This window comes from Miscanthus floridulus, chromosome 2, assembly GCF_019320115.1.
Source record: "Miscanthus floridulus cultivar M001 chromosome 2, ASM1932011v1, whole genome shotgun sequence".
In the NCBI taxonomy this organism is placed as follows: Eukaryota; Viridiplantae; Streptophyta; class Magnoliopsida; order Poales; family Poaceae; genus Miscanthus; species Miscanthus floridulus.
The window spans coordinates 3,674,105-3,698,556 of NC_089581.1; the positions used below are offsets into that span (position 1 = coordinate 3,674,105).

General features: G+C 48.3%; 2 protein-coding genes and 1 non-coding gene across 4 annotated transcripts; 1 reads left to right on the forward strand and 2 right to left on the reverse strand.

Moving 5' to 3' along the window:
* The first annotated feature begins 6,809 nt into the window (after positions 1-6,809).
* LOC136535983 (homocysteine S-methyltransferase 1-like) lies at positions 6,810-7,244 on the forward strand. Its single transcript, XM_066528425.1, has one exon. It carries the CDS (start codon positions 6,810-6,812, stop codon positions 7,242-7,244), a length of 435 nt encoding a protein of 144 aa, XP_066384522.1.
* A 1,993-nt stretch (positions 7,245-9,237) lies between these two features.
* LOC136515302 (D-xylose-proton symporter-like 3, chloroplastic) lies at positions 9,238-19,816 on the reverse strand. Of its 2 annotated transcripts, XM_066508939.1 has the most exons (14): positions 19,576-19,816; positions 19,354-19,445; positions 18,660-18,738; positions 18,515-18,574; positions 18,354-18,420; positions 18,148-18,272; positions 17,265-17,366; positions 16,809-17,186; positions 16,638-16,685; positions 16,437-16,499; positions 10,672-10,752; positions 10,312-10,410; positions 10,081-10,218; positions 9,238-9,725 (listed from the first exon to the last, which is right to left on the reverse strand). In XM_066508939.1, exons 1-14 carry the CDS (start codon positions 19,795-19,797, stop codon positions 9,591-9,593), a joined length of 1,689 nt encoding a protein of 562 aa, XP_066365036.1. In that variant the 5' UTR covers positions 19,798-19,816; the 3' UTR covers positions 9,238-9,590. The 2 variants fall into 2 exon arrangements, with proteins under 2 accessions (XP_066365036.1, XP_066365040.1); XM_066508943.1 differs by lacking the exon at positions 16,437-16,499.
* A 376-nt stretch (positions 19,817-20,192) lies between these two features.
* On the reverse strand, positions 20,193-20,358 carry LOC136541157 (U1 spliceosomal RNA). The gene has a single exon (XR_010780251.1). It is a non-coding gene; the product is annotated as a U1 spliceosomal RNA (small nuclear RNA).
* Between the last annotated feature and the right edge of the window lie 4,094 nt (positions 20,359-24,452).

Here is a 24,452-nt window from a genome sequence, read left to right on the forward strand (position 1 = left end):
GCATTATAAACAGTATTGGACAACACATTGGAATGATTAATCAAAGCATGATTTACTGCAGAATTAACCATCTCTTGAAGTTTACCAGGGTTGGAATCAAAGGTAACCTGCCGAGGCAACGGCAAATCTTGCTTCTGGATAACTTGTCCACTCTTGTTCAGGCTAAACGATTTCAGACACAGCTGTCTGTATTCTTCTACGGCCTTTTCCATAGCCTGCCTCTGTTCTTCCTTAAGATCTTCTTCTGATACCGTGATAATGTTCCCCGCATCGATCTCGGAATTGAACATATTGATCGGATTGATTGGTCCCACCGGGCATGCCAAAAGATGTGTTGATGCAAAAGTGGATCTGCAAACACAAAGGGCTAATACTCGAATCGATATCCAAGGCGTGCCAGTCTATTTGACCTGTTAATCGACAAGGATGAAGATACGAGCACTTTGGTCCTGACAACAGCGATACGCCCAGAAGTCACGGCCAAGAGGTACTCACACGGAACTCGAGGATCGCCGAAGGTCGCACTGAAGCGATGCAGCTCGCCGAATCAATGAGAACTCGTAAAGAGAAAATAATGCAAATTGACGAAGTCGCCGAAAAGTAAGTAGATGCAAATAAGAGTAAAAATTGGTTTTGATATTGATTGATATATATATTTACATTGCCCCTCACTCCATATTTATACCCTGATCTAAAGAAACACAACCAAACACAACTAGGACACCAAGCCCATATCTAAGGAAACACGTGACTCTTACATGAATCATACTCTAACAAATATAGAAAAAGAAATCAACTCCTATCTATTTCCCTGTCCGCCTTAATTACGATGGAAATCTCACTGTCCTTCCTCCCATCGGCATACCCCCTGTCTCATCGGCAATAGTCTTCAAGTCTTCCCCTATCAGCATACTCCTTGTTTCATCGGCAGTAGTCCTCAAATCTCCCTTCATCGGCATACTCCCTGTTTCATCGGCAGTAGTCTTCAAGCCTCCCTTTATCGGCATCACCAGCTATCGGCAACCATTTTTACAAGTTGGCTTTCATCGACTATCAAAGTATACAGTAACTTTCCCCTTGCCGATTAGTCCACTCCGAACATTTTAACACGTGCAAAAAAACGGTGTCAACACTCTCTGTTGGAAAAAAAGAATGGACGAGCTCATGCCTTCCTTTTTTTATTTGGAAAAATAGTGTTCTTGCCCTTTCCAGTATTTTAATTGTAATTTTACCCTCTTTTTTTAACTTTGTAATTTTATCCTTGTTTTTTTTCAAACGAAGCTCCCGTCTACCCCACACTACAGGAAACACGTGATTTGCCGAGTGTAAAAAATTTTGCCGAGTGCTAAATTTCGGGCACTCGGCAAAGACCTTCTTTGCCGAGCACCGCACTCGACAAAATATGACACTCGGCAAAGAGGCCTTTGTCTTTGCTTGGCACTCAGCAAAGGCAGACACTCGGCAAAGATTGGTAGGGGCTTAACGGCATCCAGCGGCGTCCTCTTTGCCGAGTGTCCTCCGTTTGGCACTCGGCAAAGAATTTATTTTGCCGAGTGCCAAAACTTAGCACTCGGCAAAATATTTTTTTTTGTTTTTTTGCCACCAATTTTTTTGAAGCTTTAGTACACTACCATAAACAACATGTTTAAATTTGGAACATTTTCATTGCCTTTTGGCATATTTCAATAGTTTATTTTGTTTTGTTGAATTTTTCCAGAAAATGTAAGTTTGAATTGTAGGTGCATCGAATAATGGATTACATTCGTTCAAAAAATGTTATCCTTGTTTTTTAGTGTAAATTTAGGCTAAATCCAAAAAACTGTCTCAAAATTTTGATCAACGTGCTCACGGGGCAACGCCGCCAACTTGCATGGGAGTGGTTTTTTAATTGTATAAAATGCGACAACTCGACAAGTTTCATGATTTTTGGAATTCGTTCGTATTTTATACAATTAAAAAACCACTCCCACGCAAGTTGGCGGCGTTGCTCCGTGAGCACGTTGGTCGAAATTTCGAGACAGTTCCTGGATTTAGCCTAAATGTACACTAAGAAACAAGGATAACATTTTTTGAACGAATGTAATCCATTATTCGATGCACCTGCAGTTCAAAGTTACATTTTCTGAAAAAATTCAACAAAACAAAATAAACTATAGAAATATGCCAAAAGGCAATGAAAATGTCCCAAATTTAAACATGTTGTTTGTGGTAGTGTACTAAAGCTTCAAAAAATTGGTGGCAAAAAACAAAAAAAAATTATTTTGCCGAGTGCCGCCCAGCTGGCACTCGGCAAAGAGCTGCTGATTTTTTTTAAAACTTCGCCGAGTGCCAGATCACGACACTCGACGAAGAAAATTGACTTTGCCGAGTGCCGCCGATCTGGCACTCGGCAAAGCCGCCGTTTCCTTCAACCACGCCCGGCCGGCGCGCTCTCTGTCTCTTTCTCTCATTTATCTCTCCCTCTCACCTCTCTCTCCCTCAGCCGCCGCCGCCGCCGCACCGCGGTGCCCGTCCTGGCCACCGTGCCTCCCCGCCCCGGCCACCACGCCACTACAGAAGAGAGGAGGAGGCAGGGGAGAAGAGAGGAGAAGGGGAGAAGAGAGGAGGAGAAGGAAGGTGCCGGCCTAGGCCCGTCGACTCTCACGCCGCTGCGGTCGTCCCCGCCGTCGTCACTGACCCTCGTTGTTGCCATTCTCGTCGCGAAGGTATGCCCTACACCTGTAGTAGTTAGTAGTAGTACTTAGTAGTGTTAGTAGTAGTTAGTAAGTAGTAGTAGTTAGTAGTTAGTAGTGTTAGTAGTATTGTTAGTAGTAAGTAGTGATAGTAGTAGTGTTAGTAGTAGTTGTAGTGGTAGTAGTACTTGTTGTTGTACTACTTCGATACTTTTATCTGCATGGAAAGAGAACTAAAGTACATGGCTCGTCTTGGTATATATATGTTTGTTGGCCTTCGTGCCTATGTTTGGTATATATGTGGTTGTTGGCCATCGCGCCTACGTTTTTTGTAGGTTTTGGAAACCTCCCCGTGCAGGGGAGGTGCTGCCGAAATTTTCAATGGATTCTAACATATTGCCTTTTTATGTAGGAGAAGAACCTGTGGGAGGAACTCGGCGACCCCGATCGTCTTCGTCGGCGCTGCTGGTCTGCCTGCACCGCATCACCTCGCCACTGCACCGACACGCCACTGCCCCGCTAGCCTGACTCCACCGCCACCCTAGGTATAACCCCCTCCTCCTTTGCATGCATGTTTTATATGGTCATGTAGTCTAGTTAGGCATCTCCCGTTCGAAAGAGATACGGTCGGAGGTATGCAGATCTTTGCATATCTGCGACCGTATCTCTTTCGGATTGTCTTGGATAGCCCGCGGATGCGTAGATGAGGTTAGTTTCCATGGTCCGGTCTGGTCCGAGACAGACTTTTGGCATCACCTCCCTGTTGTTCTCCGGATACACACTCTCCCTTGTAGGACATGTATCGGAAGAACAACGGGGAGGTGCTGCCGAAATTCTGTCTCGGATAGGAGTGGAGCATTGAAACTGACCTCATTGGTTGTTCTTGAAATAATGAAACGATACATGATATCTGTATGCAGGACTTCTTCAGGTGCGACGAAGGGTTTGAGGACCGGGCGGCGCGAGTGCAGGACAAGGTCTGTAGGTCCCGACTCTCGGACCTTTACCACGAGACGCGGCTCCAGTGCATCATCAACTACAGCGCCGACGTCCTTGGTCAGGTGGTGAGGAAGGCCGATGCCAGGACCAGGACGCTCACCAAGGAGCAGTACCTCTCAGTAAGTATGAAACATTAATACTGACTCCTTCCATGAAGAATAGGTAGGCTTCATTTCATCTTCTGACATATCAATAACTTGATGGCATGCAGCAATGTTCTGATTGGTGCGCCAGGCACCACCTCTGCTGGGAGGCCATTGTGGACAGGTGGCTCTCGGAGGACTGGGCGGAGAAGCACAACATCCGTCGGGACTACCGCCTGCAGATGGGTGGGGCGCCACACCACCAAGGCAACCGGAGCCTCAGCGCGTACGCCCAGACATGGGTAATCTTCTTTGTGTTTTCATCTTTATTTATTTATTCTAACGCTTAATTCTTATTACTTATAATCATCTTTATGTTTTCCTCGCAGTCCTAGGCGCACCAAGGCCAGGAATGCAACGAGTTCATGGCGTACGTCCTGGCACACAAGGGCAAGGCGACAGCCCCGGAAGTCACCTATAACCCGACGGATGGGCCCGAGGTGTACACCAGCGCAAGCGTCCACAGCAAGCTTAGCGAGTACACCTCGGTGGCCCACGAGCACCATGGGGAGGACTTCGATCTGGCCACCTAGCCCCTAGACACAGACCTCCTGATGAGGCTAGGAGGAGAGAAGCAGCACGGCCGGTACTGGATGGCGGACAGCACAGTTGACTCCGCCTCTGTTCCCAACCTCGCCGAGATTCGAGCAAGGAGCACGAGCTCCTCCCTCCTCATATGCTCTTGGCAGCAGAGCTCACAGCAGCATGGAGGAACTCCAGGTTAGTACTGTTTTATTCATCGTTCATTGCTTTTACACATTTACCTTGCCTTTGCATTGTTTAAACATTGTGGGTGGAATGTTGTGGGCCGACTTACGGAGGTTGGAGGCCCAGCAGGCGGCCTAGGCGGAGGCCCATCGGCTGGAGATGGAGGCTGTACAAGCCCAGAGGGCGGCCGAGACGTAGAGGCTACAGGACATGTTCAGCTTCATGGCGAGCCTTCAGGCCTTGCTAGGTGTGGTCGTGCCCCAGTCGCTGCTCGCTCCAGTTGTGGCTCCTCCTCCTCCTGTAGGGACTCCGGTGAGTATATATGGTTGTTTATTCCTTTAGCTTGTGCGGCCCTCCTGTAGATACTCATGAATTCGCTTCTTCTTTGTGCAGCAACAGTCGGTGGGTTCGAACCCGACTCCTCATGGTGGCTCTTCTCCACAGGCCAGGTGGACAACTGGCCCTCCTCAAGGTGGCAGTTCACACTCTGGGTGGGGAGGCTGGCAGTAGGTACCATTTATTTGTTTCTTTTCATGTTGCATGGACTTATGTTAGACTTAGCCTTATGTTGGACTACTACTAGAGACATATATATATTGTGATGGATATTGTCATAGATGATGTGAATGTATGTGATGGATTATGGACAATGGATTTGTATGTGATGTATTATGGATGGTGGATGTGTATGTGATGGGTTATGGATGTGTATGTGATGGAATATGGATGTGTATGTGATATATCCTGTGTTGTGTGTTGATATATATGTGATTTCTTTATTTGTGCTGATGGAAAGCAAAAAACAAAAAAATAGCTTTTTCCCTCTCTTTGCCGAGTGCCACACTCGACAAAGAGGGCTTTGCCGAGTGCCGTGACCATGGCACTCGGACAAAGCTAGGAAGCAAAGACCCAATTCCCCAGCTTTGCCAAGTGCCAGAGCCATGGCACTCGGCAAAGATTTTTTTAAAAAAAAGAAAAAAAAGTTCTTTGCCGAGTGCAAGAGTATGGCACTCGGCAAAGAATTTTTAAATAAAAAAATTCTTTGCCGAGTGCCGCTGAGGTGGCACTCGGCAAAGAGGCCGTCAGAGTTGACGTCGGTTTTTTTTGCCGAGTGCTGACGTGACACTCGGCAAAGGCTTTACCGAGTGCCCGATATGTGGCACTCGGCAAAGAAACCTTTGCCGACGGGTTCTTTGCCAACTGCTTTTTGCCGAGTGGGGCACTCGACAAAGCCTTTACCGAGTGTATTTCGAGCTTTGCCGAGTGCCGCAGGCACTCGGCAAATTGCCGGTTTCCAGTAGTGCCTGCTCTGTAACACCGTCTAAAATGTTGGGATTAAATGGTAAAAAAAAGAAAAACAAAAGGCACCTACATGAAAAGACAATGATACCCCTCGGTCCTGTTTCTCACCTGTTCACTCGACCCGTTCCCGACGAGAAGTCATGGCTCGCAGAAGGTTTCGTGGCCTGGCAACGGCGCAGCTACCGGCGGTGGCGCAGCTCCTCCTCCCTCCTTCCCACTCCCCCCAGCGTGGCTCATCCTCCCTCCTTCCCGCTCCCCCCGGCGCGTCTCCTCCCTCCGCCACACTCCGACGACGCGACTCGCGTGTTAGGGTTTGGGAAGTACCGGCGGCGGTGCGACTACTGGCGGCGGCGCAGCTCATCCTCACTCCGCCTCGCTCCTCCCCAGGCTCGCGCCTGCAGTGGCTGGGGCGTCGCATGGCCTACGGCGGGCTCCGCCCTGACCCCTCCCCCCGGCTCGCGTCCGCTGCGGTGAGGCTCCGGTGCCTGGCCGTGGCTCCCGGCGGCACCTAGCAGTGGGTCTCCACGCCGCCTCCTCCCCTCCTTCCTTGGCTCCTCCTCCCCACGCAGGCTCCCATGCCCACCTCCTGCTGCCCCGCTGACGGTGCCGAACCCGGCCACCGATGGGGCCACCCCGGGCATCGTCGCGCGCCTCATGGGCCTAGAGTCCTGGCCCGCCACCGCCGCACCGCCCAGACCGCGAGCACGAAGTCACCGGCAAGCCAGTGACGCCTCCCACTGCACCTTCCGTGGCAATCACGATGGTAGATCCACCTCTGGACATCTCCCTCGCTTCCTAATTCTACATCACCGAGCAGGCCACTGACCATGACATCACCGGCTCCGTCTTCGGCAAGCCAGCGACACCGACCACAGCAATGGCATCCACCTCTACCTCGTCGACCTCTATGCTGCCCCATGAGGTCTCCCCCACCATATCCATCGAGACCACAGAACACCTTTGGGAGACACACGCCAGGTGTTCGATGTCGTGTCGCGACCCGGACGCCAAGGTCGTCGACGGCGGCTTTGCCACGCAGTTGGAGGTGCTCGGCGCCGACATCAACAACCCGCTCGAGAGCGCCGCTTGCCTCATCACCAGGCCGCACCTCATCAAGGAGGTCCATATGCAGTATCTTGAAGCAGAAGATTTACTGCGAACAAGTGTAAAACTGGCCGTTGATGCTCGCGATGAATTCTGGAAGTCAGCACTTAGGAAGTCCAAGCCTATCCACAACCGTGCTCTGGTTGCAGCAACCACTAGGAGCTATGGAGCCTATCTTGCTGATGGATCAGAGTACAATGAATCATACAGAGCTGACATCAGAGCCGAAAAGCGGAAGGACTTCCACAGGCGTTGGCTGCAAGTCCTTGCAAGTGTCGGTCCTGACGCCACAGGCTACTTATACTTCCTCATGTGATTACTGCAAGTCAGTGGAGTTGTGCTACCATTGCATCTCAGATATGGGCAATAATCTTCTCAATATTAGTAGAACCAACCATAGGCAAAGTAGCAAGACACCAAAACCTCCATGGCTAGAGATGAGAAAAACATGCATCGGATCAATACTTGCTATTTCAGTACATGTACAGACAGCTGCAAGATTTAGGACATGGTTGGTGTGGTGGTGTCATAGTGAGTGGATTGGTTTGCTTCAGTCAAATTATTGGAGGGAAGTACAGTGGAACTATTGCCAGTTTTTTGTGGAGGGCAACGTAACTGATGAACAGTATGCTTATTTGATGCATGGCTGGAAGTCCCCATGGGTGTCTTATATATGCAGAAACATTTCTGGCCACCATCCTGCTAGTAGCTTTGTCATGGTATACATGGGCATCAACATTGCTCAAGAAAATTGGAAATGTATGGTGTATATCTCTAGTGCAGTTACACTGGATTTCTGGAGGCCAGTTGTCTTGTTTCAGTCATGTCAAGATGCTATTTTATTTGACTCTGAAGCCTGCTGCAAGTTGAGTTGTGGAAGGATCATCACTCCTAAATTGTTTTATTCTACTGCTGGCCATGAAAGGGGTGGATTTAGTTTTGAAGAAAATTGTCAGGGTATCTTCTACTATTTCTTTTGTGTTGTTGCACACCTAGTTCATCACTCCATTTCGGTGTTGCAGCATACAAGGATTCAACTGTTAAAAACAGCCATGCAAGGCAATATGGCAGCGAAGGTTCTGGAGATGTCTCTACTACCATCTTCATATCAATTTATGTTGGTACATTATGTGAGTCAGAGTGATTGCTAATGAAACAAATTAGCATCAGCTTTGGCATTTCACTAAGACAAATCAGTATATCTCTACTTTGGCATTTGAGTCGTGGATTTTGGAGACCCTTTCATCGGATGGAAAACTATTGCCATTTGATAACATATCATTCACTGATCTTTGGGAGATTGCTCAATGGATATCACTTCAAGGAACATTGGACTCGGAGCCTGGAGAACGTCTTCTTCTGCCCTGAGACTGCCCCCAATAATGAACACCGCCACCGATGAAGCCCAGCACATAGCTGCAAACTAAACACCCAATTAGGTCAAAATAAGGACCTTCGAATATCGCGTCCATGGCACCCCACTCCAGCTAACTTCCGAGGCCCCCGCAACTTCCAGAAATACGAGGGGAACACCAAACAGAAGAACTATCGCCTCACCATGAGGGCAGCATGTAGGCATAGAGAACAACAACTTTGTTATTGCCGTCGGCGACTTGGCTGTGCAGGAGATTTCTCGTAAGATTAAAGTGCCATCTGTTTCAATTTGGTTATATTAATCCGATGTTGAATATCTTTTTATTCATGTCATTCTCTTTTCCAATTTGGTTAGTAAATACATGGTATAGTTTTAGTGCTTGTAGTGTTACATGAACCAACTTGTATGGCGGTTATTTTTGCTGAAAAAACATGTATTGTATGACACTCCTATGTGGTAAGGTACTAAGGTTATCAGTGCATGCATCTACTTATACAGTTTGTTAACCGATGTTCTACTTGCATTCTTATACATTGAAGATTTTTGGTCACATACAAAAGATTATATCAATTGTCAGCATACAATAAACAAGTCTAATTCCAAATCAGGATAAAATCACAATTAGGAATAACAAACAGGAACAAAATCGTATGGGCATTCATGTCCTTTTATACAAAGTTTAACACCGTTGGGGGTGGATGACGGAGCAGGGACAAACTGGTGCTTCGTTTTGAAATCATAGGGGTAAATTCACAAAGTCAAAAAAATAGAGGCAAAATCACAATTTCGATACAAAACAAGGTACAAACGCAAGAGCCCCTTTTTATTTTATTAAAAAGATCAAAGAAACACATGACAAAAACAGGGAAAACTCGCAAAACACGGCACTCTCATATGAGCACAATTTTACACCAGCACACAGGCGAGGCGTAAACATGCAACTTCTGCAGAACACGGCAGCTGACCAGCTTTTACTAGTGACATGCAGATTACAGCATAGATAGACACAAGAACGCTGAGATTATTTACAGGCAGCAACCGCGGACGAGGTAACAATGTACCACAGGGACGTGATTATGACTCAGCTACAGTTATACTAAGCATGTTCAGAAATATTAACTACACTAGGAGAAAGATGTCCAAGCTTTACACCGAGACGTGTCATGCATGTGTACTCAAGTTCTGGAACTTGGACAGACTCTGATCCTACGAGTGAGCATCGATTTTGAAAATGGCATTGATATTTCAGATCTCCAACTGGGGCTGTAGAGCCACGATCACACGATTTTACTTCAGGATCTTAGACTCGATCTCCTCCAGGCTCAGTCCTTTGGTCTCGGGAACAACGAGGATCACAAACACCAGGGAGAGCACTGCTATGACGCCAAACAGGAAAAATATATTGGCTGGCCCAAGGAACTCCTGTGGTACACAGAGAAGTATTCATTGTCGACAAATCCACAACAGTATAGTTTGTTTCCATATTTGTGCAAAATAAAAAGAAAGGTTTGATATCATTACTTTGAATAGATAGCCACAATAAACTATTCTAGAGTTTCGACCTAACAAGAGGCTGAATTTTGACCATACAAGATTTACAAGAGTTTTCTCTATGACGAAGGATAAAAATGACTATTTAGTGGAGAAGCATTCGTTGGGCACAACTACTGGATATTGGCACGTTTTTTTTTATGTAATTTACTATTTTGGGGTCTCCACTTTTAGGAACTAAACATCATGAAATTGAACATGAGGTAGCAACTATGAGAAGCAATACCTTCAAGGGTGAAAATGCAAATGTCACCAAAGCGTTTGAGCCGAAATTTGTTAGTACTGCAAGGCTGATCCCACGCCCTCTTGTTCGGAGTGGAAAGATTTCAGACACCATTAGCCAACTAATTGGACCAAATGAGACCTGAAATACAAAGGCAAATAATAAGCTTGTGGATTCCTGAAGAAACAAATTGTTCTGATTGTCAGGCTTCTTGTACAGAACTGAAGCCCTGACCTGGTAAGCACCGACATAAAGAAGTAACGCGCCAACAGCAACGAAGGGGAAGCCATTCAGAATCTTGTAGTAAGCTGCTAGTAGGAAGAGTGACAAAGCCTGCATTTACATGTTAAAGAAAAAATCAGGTTAATTTAATCAGAACGTAGGAATACAAGCCTGATAGAACATGCATAAAGTTAGTAATAAGTTAACCAGGTATCTCATTCTAATCTAGATCAATACAGTGCCTAAAACACCAGTATTGTTTAGTGTTCATGTTAAGTGGGATTGCAGACTAAATTTGAGTATGTGTATGCGCCACTTTCCACGTAATATGTAGAGCTTAATCAAAAGTAGAAGGAAGGAATAAAAACTCACAATTCCACCAACACCTCCTATCAATAATGGGCGCCTTCCAACGTCGTCGACTTTGAATACCGCAACGCCTGTCATTAGCAACTGAGAAGAATAGATTTGTTACTGATAGGATTCCTGATCCTACCAGGGATACTACGAAGCCTGTAGGGATGAGGGAGGGAGAGCTGGCTTGGGACCTCGCTGCCGGCGAGTAGGCGCCGTGGCGAGGCTTGAGGGCGCGTGAGCAGTAGGGAAGAGGGGCTAGGGCACAATCCCGGCTCCCTGAGGAAGCCGGAAACAATATATTGTTTCTGCTTAATATCAATCGTTTTACAATGCATCTATATATATAGTCCTTCTAAAAAATAGGAAACTAACTCGGCAATAGCCCATAATTCTAATATAGCTAATTATCCTGGGCCCTAAGCCCATGCATTAGGCGCCCAGGTCAGCCACCTATGGGCCTTCTCCTTACATACTGTATTCCGGTCATAACATCTCTCCCCGCCTGCAAAAACAGCTCGTCCTCGAGCTGGAAGTCGGGGTAGTCAGCACGGAAGTCGTCGAGGAGCTCCCACGTCGCGTCACCTTCAGGAAGGCCATTCCACTTGATCAAAACGCGCCAGACCCCGCGGCGCTGATGGGCGCGCAAGGCACGCTCCGGAGCGGGCAGCACCCTACCGTCGTGTACTGGAGGAAGGTCGCCTGGAGTCGGTGGAGGGTCACCGCGATGCTGCTTCAGGAGGCCAACATGGAAGACGTCGTGGATGCGAGCGCCCTCCGGCAGCTGGAGACGGTAGGCGACACGACCGATGCGTTCGAGAACGCGGAACGGCCCAGCCCAATGGGGCCCCAACTTGCGCTTGGCGCGCGGGTCGAGGGACTGCGTGGTGCGGTGGAGAAGACGCAGCCAGACCCACGACCCCACCTCGAACTCCACGTTCCTTGTGGTTGGCGTCGTAGTGCTTCTTGGACAGCTGCTGAGCTTGAAGGAGCCGCTGACGGACCTCGGCAAGCATCTCGTCACGGCTGCGGAGGATAGTATCGGCGGCCTTCGTGCGGGCCGTCCCCAGTCTGTAGGGCAGAATGGCCGGTGGAGGGCGGCCGTAGACGACCGCGAAGGGTGTAGCGTGGAGGGCGGTATGGAAGGAAGTATTATAGCAATACTCCGCCCATGACAGCCAGTCCACCCACGCCCGAGGCCGGTCACCTGTCACACAGCGCAAATACATAGCTATCACCTTGTTGACCACCTCGGACTGGCCGTCCGTCTGAGGATGAAAAGCGGTACTCATGCGGAGCTGCACGCCCGCCATCTTGAAAAGGTCCCGCCACACATGGCCGGTGAACACGGGGTCCCGGTCGCTGACGATGGAGAGGGGGAACCCGTGCAGGCGCACAATGCCGTCGAAGAAAGCACGGGCGACCGAGGTGGCGGTGTAGGGGTGGCCGAGTGCAATAAAATGCGCGTACTTGGAGAAACGGTCGACGACGGTGAGGATGACGGATTTGCCCGCAACCTTCGGCAGCCCCTCGATGAAGTCCATGGAGATATCCGCCCACACTTGGGAGGGCATGTCGAGGGGCTGCAGCAGTCCCGCCGACTGCAGCGTCTCCGTCTTGTTGCGCTGGCACGTGGTACAGGAACGCACCAAGTCCTGAACCAGCACCTTGTCCCGCGGAAAGTAGAAGTCGGCGCGGAGGCGATGCAACGTCTTCTGGATGCCCTCATGGCCGGCCGCATGGACCAGCAGGAGCACCTGGTGGCGGAGATCCTCATGGTCCGGCACATAAACGCGGGATCCATGGAGGAGGAGCCCGTGGTCGAGACGCCATGACTTGCCGAGCTCGCCGGCCTGCAGCTGCTGCAGCAGCCGTTGGCCGTCCGGTGCCAACGACGTCGCGCGTCGAATGTCCTCCAGGAGGGAGAACGAGGGCCCTGACACGGCCATAGCCGCCCCGGACGCTCCCGGTGCTGAAGCGGCTGCGCTGTCCCCAACATCGCGGCGGGACAAGGCGTCTGCCACGGTATTCAGGCGTCCCGGGCGGTACTCCACCGTGAAGTCGAAGCCGAAAAGTTTACTGATCCACTGGTGCTGAGGAACGGTGGACAAACGCTGGTCAAGCAAAAATTTGAGACTATAATGATCAGTGCGAACCAGGAAGGGCCGCCCCCATAGATAAGGGCGCCAATGGCGCACCGCCTGCACCAATCCGATCAGCTCGCGTTCGTAGGCGGCGAGCTTGAGATGCCGAACTGCAAAGGGTCGGCTGAAGTAGGCGAGGGGTCCCGCGCCCTGGTGGAGGACAGCGCCGAACCCCGCACCCGATGCGTCGCAATCGACCACAAAGGTCGCGTCGAAGTCCGGCATCTGCAGGACGGGCCCTGTGGTCAAGGCGCGCTTGAGCGCCTCGAAAGCTGTCGTCGCGTTGTCATCCCACAGGAACGCGTCTCGCCGCAAGAGACGCGTCAGCGGGGCAGCGATGATGCCGAAGTCCTTGATGAATTTCCGGTAGTATCCCGCCAGGCCCAAGAAGCCGCGGAGGGCCCGGGCGGAGCGGGGAAGCGGCCATGCCGCCACGGCGGTGACCTTGTCGGCGTCCATGGCGACACCGCCCTCGGTGATGACATGGCCCAGATAAGCCACGGACGGCGCCCCAAAGGAGCACTTGGAGCGCTTCAGATGTAGGTGGTGCGCTTGCAGGGCGTTGAGGACGATGTTGACATGCTGCAAGTGCTCGGCCCACGACGAGCTGTAGATAAGTATGTCATCGAAAAATACCAGCACGAACCTCCGGAGATAGGAGCGGAGGACGTCGTTCATCAAGGCCTGGAATGTGGCCGGGGCATTGGAGAGCCCAAACGTCATGACCAGGAACTCGAAGTGGCCATGGTGGGTGCGGAACGCCGTCTTGTCGATGTCGTCGGGGTGCATCCGCACCTGGTGGTACCCGGAGCGGAGGTCAAGCTTGGTGAAGAATCTCGCCCCGTGCAACTCATCCAGCAGTTCGTCGACCACCGGTATCGGGAACTTGTCCTTGGAGGTCTTGGCGTTAAGAGCGCGGTAGTCGATGCAGAAACGCCAAGACTGATCCGCCTTCCGTACCAAGAGAACGGGCGCGGAGAACGGCGACGTGCTGGGCCGGATGATGCCCTGCGCCAGCATAACCGCACACTGCCGTTCCAGCTCGTCCTTCTGCAGCTGGGGGTAGCGGTAGGGGCGCACCGCCACCGGGGCGGTACCGGGCAGCAGGTGGATGCGGTGGTCGTAGAGACGCGCCGGCGGGAGCCCCATGGGCTCCGCGAAGACGGCGGCGTGCTGCTGAAGGAGGGCGTCCAGCAAGGGCAGCCGGGAGTCCGGTGCCATCGCGGCGAACAGCTGGGCAGAGGCGGCCGGTTGAGGTGCAGATGCACCGGCCACCCCCTGCCAGGTGATGCGGCGGCCGTTCCTCCAGAACGATAGCGTGAGGGCCTCGCAGTCCCATAGGATGGGGCCCAAGGTCCGGATGAAATCGAAGCCGATGATGAAGTCGAAACCGCCCAAGTTGAGACCAACGCAGGTGACGGCGAAGTCCTCGTAGATGCGGATGGGCACGTTTCGAGCGATACCCTCGCAGGGCATGCGGTCACCATTGGCCACCGTGATCCGCAGGTGGTCACCACCGGCCGGAACGAGGCCGAGGCGACGCATGGTCTCCCCGGCCATGAAGTTGTGCGTCGACCCGGTATCGAGGAGGGCGAGGAAACGTTCCCCCTGGATGGAGACGGGCAGCAGCATGGAATTAGCCGCCCGAATCCCTGCAACAGCCTGAAGGGAAACCACGAGGGCATTAGCGGCAGGCGGCGCGTGGGCGTCCTGGTCGACCGGCAGCCCATCCTGGGCGTCGGCTGCCGGCTCGTCGTCGAGGTAGTCGTCGCCCTCCAGGTAGAAGAGCCGCGGGCACACATGACCGCGAACGTAGGGCTCGTCGCAGTTGAAGCACAACCCCTGACGGCGACGTTCCTGTTGCTCGGCAGGAGACAGACGACGAAACTGGCGCACGGGCGGGGCTGCGACGGCCCCTGGGCCGGTGGCGGCACGGCTCCGACCGCGGCAGGGGCGACGTTAGGGTGGCGCTGCTGCTGTTGTGCCCAGGCCGACCGCTGTGGTGGTCGGGCGCCGCGCGCTGGTGGTGAAGGCGTCGGCGTAGACGTGCAGTCCTCAAAGGCCCACGCCAGGTACATGGCGGACTGGAGGTCCGGCGGCGCACGCATCTGTACCTGCTTCCTGAGGTGGTCCGGGAGGCCGCCCACGTACAACTCCGCCTTTTGGCGAGCGGAGAGGTCGCGGGCATGGCAGAGCACGGCGTTGTAGCGCTCGAAGTAGTCCTGCACCGTAGAGACGAAGGGAAGACGGGCGAGCTCCGCCAAACGGGTACCCAGAACCGGCGGTCCGAAACGGAGTGAGCAGAGGGTTCGAAAGCGCTCCCATGGTGGCATCCCCTCGTCTTGCTCCAGGGCATAATACCAAGTCTGAGCTGCACCGCGCAAGTGGTAGGACGCGAGCCAAGTCCTGGACGAGGCCGGCTTCTGCTGTCCCCTGAAGAACTGCTCGCACTGGTTCAACCAGTTGAGGGGGTCCACCGATCCATCGAATGTCAGGAACTCCAGCTTGTAGAATTTGGGCCCGGCTTGGGCGCCACCCAAGGCGAGCGCCGCAGCAAGGCCGGGGTCGACCATCCCTGTGTACTGGCCGGCCGAGGGTGGAGGTGCTCCCTGGAACAGCGGTCCATCTACCCCCCCATAGAAGATGTCGCCGGCGGGGAGCAGGGAAGAGGCCGCGATCGTCGATGACGGAGCCGGAGTCGCTGGCGTAGAGGAGACGGCTGTCGAGTAGATCGGCGCGGAGGCCGCCATCTGGGCCTGCAGCCAGGCGGGTAGCGGCGACGGCGAGTTCGGCCACTGCAGCTGATGGAGGGGAACGCTGGACCCCGAGTGCGGCATGCCGTAGGGGTAAGACGCCGCCGGAGCAGATGGCGTTGGTGTGGAAGATGTGGGCGGCGGCGGATGGGGAGGCGCCGGGAACGTCGGCGGCTGCGGTTGCTGGACGAGCCCGATCCAGGCAGCCCTCATCTCCCGCATCTCGCGCTGGATGTCGACGACGACGGAGGCCAACGCATGCAGCGTGAGGGGCGCCCCGGAGGAAACCGTTACATCGGAGATCGCAGAGTTCATGGAGGATGGCGGCGCGGTGGGGGTGACGGCCGGCTGCGTGGTGGCTGTAGGCAAGGGAAGCGACATCGTAGCCTGGCAAGCTGATACCAGATTGATAGGATTCCTGATCCTACCAGGGATACTACGAAGCCTGTAGGGATGAGAGGGAGGGAGAGCTGGCTTGGGACCTCGCTGCCGGCGAGTAGGCGCCGTGGCGAGGCTTGAGGGCGCGTGAGCAGTAGGGAAGAGGGGCTAGGGCACAATCCCGGCTCCCTGAGGAAGCCGGAAACAATATATTGTTTCTGCTTAATATCAATCGTTTTACAATGCATCTATATATATAGTCCTTCTAAAAAATAGGAAACTAACTCGGCAATAGCCCATAATTCTAATATAGCTAATTATCCTGGGCCCTAAGCCCATGCATCAGGCGCCCAGGTCAGCCACCTATGGGCCTTCTCCTTACATACTGTATTCCGGTCATAACAGTTACACACTCAAAATTGAAGGAAACATAACATAGATTTCTGCATACACATTTTGATACAGAAATAGCTATTGTATTAGTACTGATGTAGATCCTTTGCATTACCTTGAACAACCCAATCAAAATTGCTACTTTGGCAGCATCTGATGCAGCTGAGAACCCAGCAGTCTACATATGGCATACTTTAGCGATGGAGATGTTGAATTGTGTGAATTCAAGAAATGCAAAGGGCAGATAACAATATCCTACTTCTGCTTTCTATACAAAAACTATACCACCAAAAAATTCAGAGCAAAATATTGGTACCTGAAGTATTGAAGCTGCATAATATAGAACACTTGGTTGACCTGTTATCTGCCAAATAAGAGTTTAGCTCGATAATACCAATCCAGCATGTCCATACTACCACTCAAAAAGAACAGGCATTCGTATTTCAAGAGGTAGATGCATATACATGGGTTAAGGAGAACAAAATACCTGCTGAAACAGAACCAGACCTCCACCAATAGTGAAGGCCTTCAAGCTAGCTCCCTCAAATACCTCCCAAACGTTTCCTTCGGCTTCCTGTCCTGCGTAGGCAGCCTTAATAGAGACAATTGTATCTTCAACATCATCTGTCAAAACCTTTTCACTTGTTGAGCGGCCCCTCAATGTTCTAAGGGCTTGAATTGCCTTCTTTTTATTATCCTCCATAGAAGCCTTTCCTTGAACTGCCCTGAGAAGTAGCCATCTTGGTGAAGATGGTAAAGTCCACATACCAATAGCCATAATAGCTGCAAGCGGAGCACTAAAACCAAACATGTACCGCCATCCTCCTACATTGTCAATTTCAAGACTTCCTACAGAGTATCCTAACTGCACAAAATTATTTAATGGTCAGCAAGCATGAAATGGGTATATGAAGTTAGAACACATGAGAGATTTGGTAATTACCAGTATTCCTAACACAATAAACAGCTCCTTCAAAGATATCAATGTTCCACGTATTTGTGAAGGAGAAGTCTCCGCAATATAAAGAGGGGCACCATGCATTGCCTGGGACAGAGCACCGTAATGGTTCAGTGGCATAACACCAACTCTCCCAAACCCCTAGCTGAATATGCACTGCTCCTTTGCAATTGTACTCCTCTTCAATTGTTACTAGGATTCTATTCCTCTTCAATTGTTACTAGGATAAATCCTTTTCCTACAATTGCAATTTGCATAATCCCTTATTTGCCACTATCAGTGACAGTGACACAGGTGAGGCCCATGTTTCATCGAGACATATCAATCCCTTTTTAACAAAGCATGGAGCATTGGACAAATTGGATGCTAGTGGATGTTAAAAGTTGGTGGAAAACATGCCACTGTAAAGTGCTACATGCAAAACAACCTTGTGCCAACTACCTCAGAAATTAAAGCAGAAAGTTATATTAAATACCTTAGCAAACAATATATTTCAAACCAACATCAATATGTTTGTTTAACCCATCATCGGAATATCAGAAAAATCAAGTGCAAGCATGTTTATATCTACTTATTCTATAATTAGTTATATCAGAACATGACCATAAAGCTACATCAGCCAACTAGTTTTGCTGTTACACACTTCAGCAAACGACTACGTATCAGAGAACTACAATCAGACATCACGGTGTTATAAGTTTATATCAGTGAATGTTGTGTTCCTCAGCTTGAGTGAATGTATAGCTAATTGTCCCCAGAAAATCATTTCCTATATGCATTCCTAAATTAGGTTCGTTTAATAACAATTACCTGGGACCATTCTAGAAAAAGGAAATAAAAAAACATCGGTGTACCAGCAGATACTCACCAAACCAATACCAATCCCATACAAGACACGACCTATGATTAGCGCTACAAAATTAGGGGCAAATCCAGTGACTAAAGCACCAAGAATATATAATGCAGCTGCGGTGACCAATTCTATTCTCCTTCCTGCATCAAGATGATAGTTGTTCACATCCTTATCAAACAAATGATAAGGACAATTAAAAAAGGTGTAGCTTTTTAATTCACCTAGAAAATCTGCAATGCGGTATGCAAGAAGAGATCCACCAAGAGCACCATAAAGTGAACTGCTGGCCTGAATAAAAAAAGAAAGGAAGCTCATTTTCATCTTGATAACTGATATGTGAAAGGAGAAGTGAAAGCCTAGGTAAATTAGAAATTTGGATTACCACAAGCCCTAGTTGCAAAGATGACAAGCTGAACCAATCGGTGCCACTGAGATCAGGAGACTGACGAGGAATACACCAGTGGCAGTGAGACTGTATGCCGACTAGAAAAAACTCACAAAAAAAAACAACCAAATCATGGACTAACTTGCACAGAGATGGTCGCTCCAGAGGTTGCGCCAATGTCATAGCCGAAAAGGAGACCGCCCAACGCAGGGAAGAAGAACCTAGGTTCCAAACAGTGATCATCAGTACTGAGAGGTTGCAAGCTCGATAGGCTTCCCAATTACCCCCTTTTTATTTGTTTATTTTCGAATGTCTACACGAAGCAGCAATGCTATGACAAGTATCACCGAAGCAAAGCTCCAAATTAACAAATTCCTTCACACTTTACAAAAATATTAGACAGATCCTAAATTATATCATCATGCATTCTATGACTGCTTGAAATGGAAGGATCACAGTTTGAAAATGCTAGCATATTTGCTGAGATGCAGTACAGTACAGCAGGTCAATTCCACTATGATTTATGAAGCGAAGTCCTCATCAATACCCTGAACAAGTTATCTACTCAACAAGCAATTCACAGCGCATTGGTTGCCTAATTCCACAACATTGTGCATACAATTCTCACAGTGCATTGGTTGCCTAATTCCACAGCATTGCACATACAATTTCACAGTGCACCGATTACCTAATTCCACAACATAGTACGTGCAATCAGACGGTGTGGAGGGTTCAATCGGAGTAGAAACGCATCCTAACTCACACCCAGCGCGTGCGCGCTCCAGACAATCCCCCAAACGCTACAATCGGAGAGGGTGGCGGAGAAAATATCTTACGGGAGGATGATGGGTGCCCACGAGAAGGCAGCGTCCCCCTCCGTCGAGGCGCCACGCCCGGCGCCGCCCTCGCCCTGCGCATGGGTCCGCACCTGCACATCCTCCATCCCGTCAGACCTTTCACCACCATCGAGAGCCACCGCCTCCCTCCCCAGAATAGCAGGGGCGGCAAGGGCTATGTTTAGCCGCGGCGGGACGGGTAGGATCGGTCGGGCGGCGTACGCGGAGCCTGGGGTGTCCCCCGGCGGCGGGGCGCAGGAGGGGCTCGGCGGCCCCCGACACGCGGAGGGCGGCCATCGCCGGCACGCGGCGTCCGAGGACCGGGAAGCGGCGGGCGTGCGGGGATTGGCGGTTGCTGGCGCCGGTCGGCGCGGCGGGGGCGGGGGCGCGAATGGCGGTGGATGCGGCGACTGAAGAGGGGAACAGGCCTCCGAGGGTCGCCATTGCTGGGTCCAGCTTCCTCCTCGTGGATTTGCACGTGTATATAATATAATAAAATAATAACGCGACGTCATTAACTTTACCATCACTTACAGTATTCCCATGCAATATTGAAATTTTAAATTCGACACAGGAGTGCGAATAACTTCAAAAGAAGTCAATTTGTACATGGTTTCAAGATTTAATTTCCTACTGCAGTGAATATCTCTTATGCAATATTTAAACTTTAAATACAAATAACTTCAAAAGAAGTTACATATTTGAAATAATTTGGTTTCATGATTTAATTTCTCAACAGTAAAATTTAAAAACAACTTATATGTTTAAAAATTAAAATTAAAATTTTAATTTAAAATTGAAGATATTATATTTTATATTTCATAATTTTCTTTGATTTGGCGGGGGCCGCGCGAACGCGTACCCCCAACTCTACCACAAATTATAACGTCCACTCTCCCGCCTGGGGAGATGGTAAGCCAGCGCAACCTCCAAAAGTGCAATGAGGGCCACTGACCCAGGCCACGGGCCTTCGTGATCGCCCGTCGGCCCCGTCCAGGTAAGTACGGAGCAACGGTGCACGGGGCGCTCGTCTTATAGCGGGAGCTCGCGCGCGTCTGCCTTCCGCTGGCGAGGTGGTACTAATCGTGGGATAGGAGCGGAGCGGAGGAGTGCCCGTGCCCGTCTCCGCTCTGCCGCAGAATCCAGAATCTTCCCCCCCTCCTGGGCTGCGGCTGGTTGGGCCGTTTTCCTTGCGGGCCGTTGATTCCATTAGTGGGGAACACGGATCGGGACGATCCAGCGTGTTGCCGGCCTGCTCCGAACTAGAAAGAGGGCCGCGAGACTTTTTGCTCTTTGTGTTAGCACGTGCGTGGGCAGTCCTTCTCATGTGTTATTTTAGAACCAATATATATATATATATATATATATATATATATAGAACTACTATCCTGTAGCTGGCTGCAGAATAACTTATTCTGTAGCCACTTTGAGTTACGATAATTACTATGTTAATTTACGAGATTTACAGTAACTCCTTACTAAGTGGTTTACTATAACGTTATGGTAAATATTCCCATGTGTTATAGTAACCCAACTATCGTAAATATGTATTGACATTATGGTAAATTAGTATATAAAATTATGGTAAATAGAGGTGGCTACAGAATAACTTATTTTGTAGCCGACTGCTGAATAGCCTCTCCCTATATATATATATATATATATATATATATATATATATATATATTAATTTTCCATATGGTCCATGAGGCCACTGAAGTGAACATATTCACCCGTGCACGGCGTTTGCTGCTAACCAAAGTTTAGACACGGTTTCAAGCTTGTCAAAACTATGCATTTGCAGTTTAAAAAAAACTATGCATTTGCATGCGTTTTGTTAAATTCGTCCAAAAAACTAACCGAGCAACTGCACACAACAACTCTTCTTTTAGCTAGATCATCAGTTCATCACAGGCCAGTGATTTGTTCTTAGTATAGACGTATAGTTAGTGCAGATCAGCCAAAGAAACACGATGCACTCGCGGCGGGATCATGGGATATATGATGAAAGGTACGGCCTCTAAATTAATGATTCTATAAAATTGTGAGGAATAGATACTACTAGCAAATATGTCCGTACATTGTAACGGGACAAGAAAAAACTATCAGACCTTAATAGAACATAAGGACAAAAATGTTATATATCTATTTATATTTTACCTTTCTCATAATTTTAATGGCTATAATTTATTTTGTTATGATCATGACATCCACAATAAAGCTAATATTGTTAATAATATGACAATGTCCTGTTAAGTCTAACGAATTAAAGTACTCCCATTGTTCCAAATCTTAAGTTGCTTGGACTTTTTAGATACATAGCTGTTATTATGCTTCTACATACTCATTATGTCTAAATACATAGTAAACAGGTTGGTTTTCCATCCATGGGAGTCCTGGTACCGTGTCCATTCTGTTTTTTTTCTTTCATCTATTTTTTTCCACGTACGTTTTTTTTTCACTATCAATTTCCCTTTTCTTTGTGTCCTTTTGTGTCCACGTTATATTTTCCTGAAGAGGGAACGATGGGAGTGAAGAATTACGGAAGTAGCCAACTTAATAAGAAGTCTAAGAGTTGGATTTGACTTGCAGGCAAAATAAAATATGAAAAGAAAATAGCGACAAACTCCTAAGTGGACTCACAGATCAAAAAAGGAAAGCAGCGGACATATTTGAACTAAAATAGCACCGCAGACAAATGTACTCAAGATTTCAGTTTATCATTTAATTAATCAGCTGATCCAAATTTTAATAAAAATAAATTGTTTCTAATCAAAACTACATTAATAATTTAGTTGTAGTATTCTCTATTTTTTAGTAAAGAATCAATAGCTCAAATGGCTCATAATATTATATTTATTATTTGTTATTCAGAAAAAAAAACAAAAAAACCAGAAGAGAGGACGTGCGTAACCAAAGATAATAACCAACGAATCGGAAACCGCATCGGACACAGAAAAAAGGAAAAGAAAATCGGGAGCGTACATGGTCGCATGCAAATCAGAAACGGAGCAACCAGTGTGGCTGGGGCTGATAAGCCTCGACTGAAAGTATACTGTTAGCTGATTTGTTATGAGAGAAAAATATTGTTTGTTAGCTGAAATAATACGACTTATAAGCCGAGCGAATAGGGCGTAGAAACTCCATTGGACACGGGAAAAACAAACACAGAAAAAAGGAAAAAACCAAAAGTGGACATGGAAAATAGGAAACAGAGCAAATAGAAAATGCATCAGAGGAAAACAGAGTTGGAATTGTGTACCCCGATCAAAAATGACCATAGAATAAAAAACGAAAAAAAGAGATAAAAACTACCGTGGTTTAATATTAGGAACAAATTTCTGTGGTTTAATATTAGAGTATAATAATAATAATAATAATAATAATTTCTCTCAATGTCTTTTTTATATTTGTGTTTGGATTTAGATTCCTATTTAGACTATTAAAGATAAGAGAAATCTTGGATTAGGATTCTCACGGACTAAAATAGCACCAAAGATGCACTCCTATTTGAACTCGCTGACACTAATTAACCATATATCAGGACGAACATATGAGCATGATTTATGAACCCAGGTCACATATATGATCCAATACGTTTTGCAGTCAGATTCCGTATCACGCTAGACAAGAACTATTATAAACGGGTTATATATATAAATTCGGATAGAAGAAATTCTCCATTATCCGGTAGTTAGAAGAAAACAGACAAAAAAATGACGGAAAATTTTGCCTCTTTATTATTATTATATTAGGGACTAGATATATACCCGTGTGTTGCACCGGCATCATAATTTTTTTACTAAACCTCAGTATTTGGACGCAGATGCGTAAGCTCTGAGGATTTTGTATTGAATGCGGACGCGGGGGGTCCGGTCTTTGTACTGAAATTAGATAGGACGGACGTGTGGGCAGTGATCGAGATTTAATATCATCGGGTAGCTTCGTATTGGGTTGATTTGGTATAATAACGGATATATAGGTTGTGTTTGGAACTACTCCACGAACTCTGCCCACAAACTAAACCGTGGAGCAGATCCACAAAAACCGACAGTTTATAAAGCACCCCTTTAGTTGCTCTTATAATTCTATTTTTTCGCGTGAAGCTTAGGGGGTGTTTGAGACTGTTCCGTTCCACGTTTTTTAGCTCTGCTCCACGTGTTTTAGCCAAACAATTTCAGCTCAATGCACTCTGTTCAAGAAAAAATGGAGTTGTAAAAGCACCTAAAGAGGTGCTCTACAAACTTTAGTTTTTTTGTGGAGTTACTTCACGGTGAAGTTTGTGGAGGGGTTCCAAACGCGCCCTTAACCTGTTTAACTAAAAAAAACACTTGAAACAGATCTGAAAACGTGGAGTGGCATTAATATCGTGTCAGACTGGGAGACCTCAGAGTTTGTACACGCACAGGAAGGGATTTGTCGTTCCAGGCCCCAAAAATCGAATGGCCCCTCTCTAGGCATGCTACTGTATACTACTGTATAATTCTTATAATTGCTAATAATAGCCAGGCCCAAAAGCACAACACACTAGATGTATACTACTATATTTTTTTTATCACACACTACTATATAATTTTTATAAACTGCTATAATAATAGCCTGGCCGGCTGGCCCAAAAACGCAACACACCTGACGTTATGTGATTGTGTTGTGTCTTTCGCCGTTCGGTCTTCCGCACGACCGCAATGAGGCACCGAGGCACACCGCATGAATTGAATTGTGATCGGTCTGATCCGTCTTCGGTGAATCCGAGGCCGAGCCAGCCACGTAAATCCAGAGGCCGGGCGCGTACACGAAGGGGATCTTGGACGAAAGAGGTTCATGTTTTTTAGGTGTATATAGTGCTATGGCCGTGTTTGTTTGCACTTGTAATAAAACAAAAAGACGTGAATCCCACCAAAGATCTGTATTACAAACTCGAATTAGCAAAATCAAGAATCGTAGTGATTATAAACATAAATAAATGAACAGGATCTACAGTGGTCGGCAGCTAAACCCCTTTCAATCAATTCTATATCTATATTTATAGCCCTCCTTAACTAACTTTGTGAATGCAAAAACCGTCTATAGCCTTTCTCTTTATATAACAGTTCAAGACT

Bases quoted from the DNA above. Each gene is read 5' to 3' on its own strand.
- LOC136535983 (XM_066528425.1), top strand. From the start codon at position 6,810: ATGTCGTGTCGCGACCCGGACGCCAAGGTCGTCGACGGCGGCTTTGCC.
- LOC136515302 (XM_066508939.1), bottom strand. From the start codon at position 19,797: ATGGCGACCCTCGGAGGCCTGTTCCCCTCTTCAGTCGCCGCATCCACC. The intron at 18,739-19,353 runs GTAAGATATTTT...TTTGGAACCTAG, and splicing joins TGGGCACCCATCATCCTCCC to GTTCTTCTTCCCTGCGTTGG. The intron at 10,219-10,311 runs GTCAGGGCTTCA...TTTGTATTTCAG, and splicing joins TTTATGTCGGTGCTTACCAG to GTCTCATTTGGTCCAATTAG.